At 45.8% G+C, this 2,127-nt stretch overlaps 1 protein-coding gene across 1 annotated transcript; it reads left to right on the top strand.

Annotated features, from left to right (window-relative positions):
* Window positions 1-213: 213 nt before the first annotated feature.
* On the top strand, window positions 214-1,181 carry LOC125548505 (vesicle transport v-SNARE 13-like). The gene is made up of 3 exons (XM_048712090.1): window positions 214-535; window positions 634-692; window positions 927-1,181. Exons 1-3 carry the CDS (start codon window positions 442-444, stop codon window positions 1,164-1,166), a joined length of 393 nt encoding a protein of 130 aa, XP_048568047.1. The 5' UTR covers window positions 214-441; the 3' UTR covers window positions 1,167-1,181.
* The last annotated feature ends 946 nt before the right edge of the window (window positions 1,182-2,127 follow it).

The raw sequence follows: 2,127 nt of genomic DNA, 5'->3' as shown, positions 1-2,127 counted from the left end.
TGGGTTTAAACAGGATTAAACCGACCGTTTTTACATTATTGTGTGTGCGGTGTTGCGCGGGCAACTACCGCCGTCAGTTCTGCTGCACGACAGGATACCGATAAACCGGTAGGACCCACAACGCAGTGTCTCATTTTATATTATATTTGGATTTTGAAATTCACCGTGTCCCAATTAACACACGATACAAACGTGCCAATCCGCACGCCAGCCCGCGAAGCAGCCGTACTTTTATCGGACCCCCACCCCAAATCCCCCAATCCCTACCCGACCAAAATCGAAGCTTCCACCAAACGCCCGGAGCCCCCCTCGTGAAGCAGCCCGGATCGAATTGCGGTCGTCTCGATCATCCGCTCGATTCGACGCCGCCGGACGATTTGGGCGCGGAATCCGGAGGGGGGAATCTGTGCGCGCGGGCGGAGGCGATCGAGGGGAGCAGCCATGAGCGAGGTGTTCGAGGGCTACGAGCGCCAGTACTGCGAGGAATCCGCCTCCCTCTCCCGCAAATGCACCGCCGCCTCCGCTCTCGATGGAGGTACGTGCCCACCGCCCCCCATGCGTAATTGTACCGGGGGATTTCTCCCCCCTTCTCCCCGCGGCTGGTTTTGTCTAACGCGGTGAGATCTAATGCAGAGAAGAAGAAGCAGAGGCTCTCCGAGATCCAGTCCGGCGTGCAGGAAGCTGAATCGCTGGTAAATACTAGGTTTATTTTTATTTATGGGGTTCCTTTGGCTACATGCCTATGCGATTCTGCTGCCCTACATTCTGCCGTTGGGAAACTAGGATGTGATTTTGGGAGGTGTAGGTGAATGTGTGATTTGGGGCAAGTTCTGTAGATTGTCTGGGCTATGAGGTCCTATATGCCCTTGTTTCACTGCCCCACATGGCAGTATGTGATTTTTATTTCTTTCATGTGTTTATTACAGATTCGGAGGATGGACCTGGAGGCTAGGAATACGCCGCCGAGCGTGAAAGCGGGTTTGCTAGCTAAGCTGCGGGAGTACAAATCTGACCTTAACAACCTCAAGAGCGAGCTCAAGAGGATCTCGGCGCCCAATGCCAGGCAAACTACAAAGGAGGAGCTCCTTGAATCTGGCATGGCTGACACACTTGCGGTGAGCTCTCTATTCCTATTAATTCAATTGCCACATAGATACTGTGAATAACTAACTCTATTTATACCTTTTAATGTGGTACTATTAGGTGATTAGGTTGGTGCTGAAATGATGATCAAAACTTAGTGACATCTAATATGTGGTACTATTAGATGAGCATTAACAAAATCTCATCTAACTCCCACACTGTTTAATTAATCAAGCAAGAAAGTAAAAGAAAAAAATCCACACGAATCTCCGCGTAAAATCAAATGGTGGAGTTAGATGAGACTTACTTGTTTCTCATCCAGATGAGAACTAGACATACCCATTGTTTATTCAATTGTGGCAGTATCCCTAATATTGGTCACTAACAATATTGTGAATCTTATTGGCGCTTATGATTAGATTAATATACTGTATTTTGAACTTCTCTTGGACTACTTAGCTGTGATGCTGTTAGTAAAGCTGTACTTTAGAATGCTGCACACTACTTGGTTATGTTTAGATTGTGTGCAGTGACACGGTTAACAATTCTGTGATGTACTATCTGACAGCATGCGAAATATGAACTTAAGTACTGCATACCGCACTACAATTGCCTTGTCAATTGGGCCATTCTCCCCATATTGACATGTTTGGATGCTTATCTAGTCTGTTAAATTGCATTTTATTTTATGCGGTTGCAAAGAAGACCTTGTTTCTTAAAATGATGGTGATTGCAGTGACAATTCACCCCAAATAATGAAGATCACAATGACATTTCTCCCAAGATGCCCACCACAGTGGCTTTATTTTGTCTCATTAACCAATAGTTGACCACCCCTGCTGAGCTGCAAAGGAGGCACTCTACATACTTTGCTGAGTTTTCCTAACATGAACAATTTCTTACTTTTGCATTGTCCTCTGGCTCATGCTCCGCCACTGAATGCTGGAGTTAGAAAGTGTATAACTGATTATACCCTATTTTAATTTATTTCTGGATTTTGATTCTCAAAAATGTCCATATTCTTCCATTGCACCGCTGTGCTGA

The sequence above is a fragment of the Triticum urartu genome, chromosome 3 (assembly GCF_003073215.2).
Source record: "Triticum urartu cultivar G1812 chromosome 3, Tu2.1, whole genome shotgun sequence".
Classification (NCBI taxonomy): Eukaryota; Viridiplantae; Streptophyta; class Magnoliopsida; order Poales; family Poaceae; genus Triticum; species Triticum urartu.
This window is presented reverse-complemented; position numbering and strand designations above follow the sequence as displayed.

Bases quoted from the DNA above. Each gene is read 5' to 3' on its own strand.
- LOC125548505 (XM_048712090.1), top strand. From the start codon at position 442: ATGAGCGAGGTGTTCGAGGGCTACGAGCGCCAGTACTGCGAGGAATCC. The intron at 536-633 runs GTACGTGCCCAC...GATCTAATGCAG, and splicing joins CGCCTCCGCTCTCGATGGAG to AGAAGAAGAAGCAGAGGCTC. The intron at 693-926 runs GTAAATACTAGG...TGTTTATTACAG, and splicing joins TGCAGGAAGCTGAATCGCTG to ATTCGGAGGATGGACCTGGA.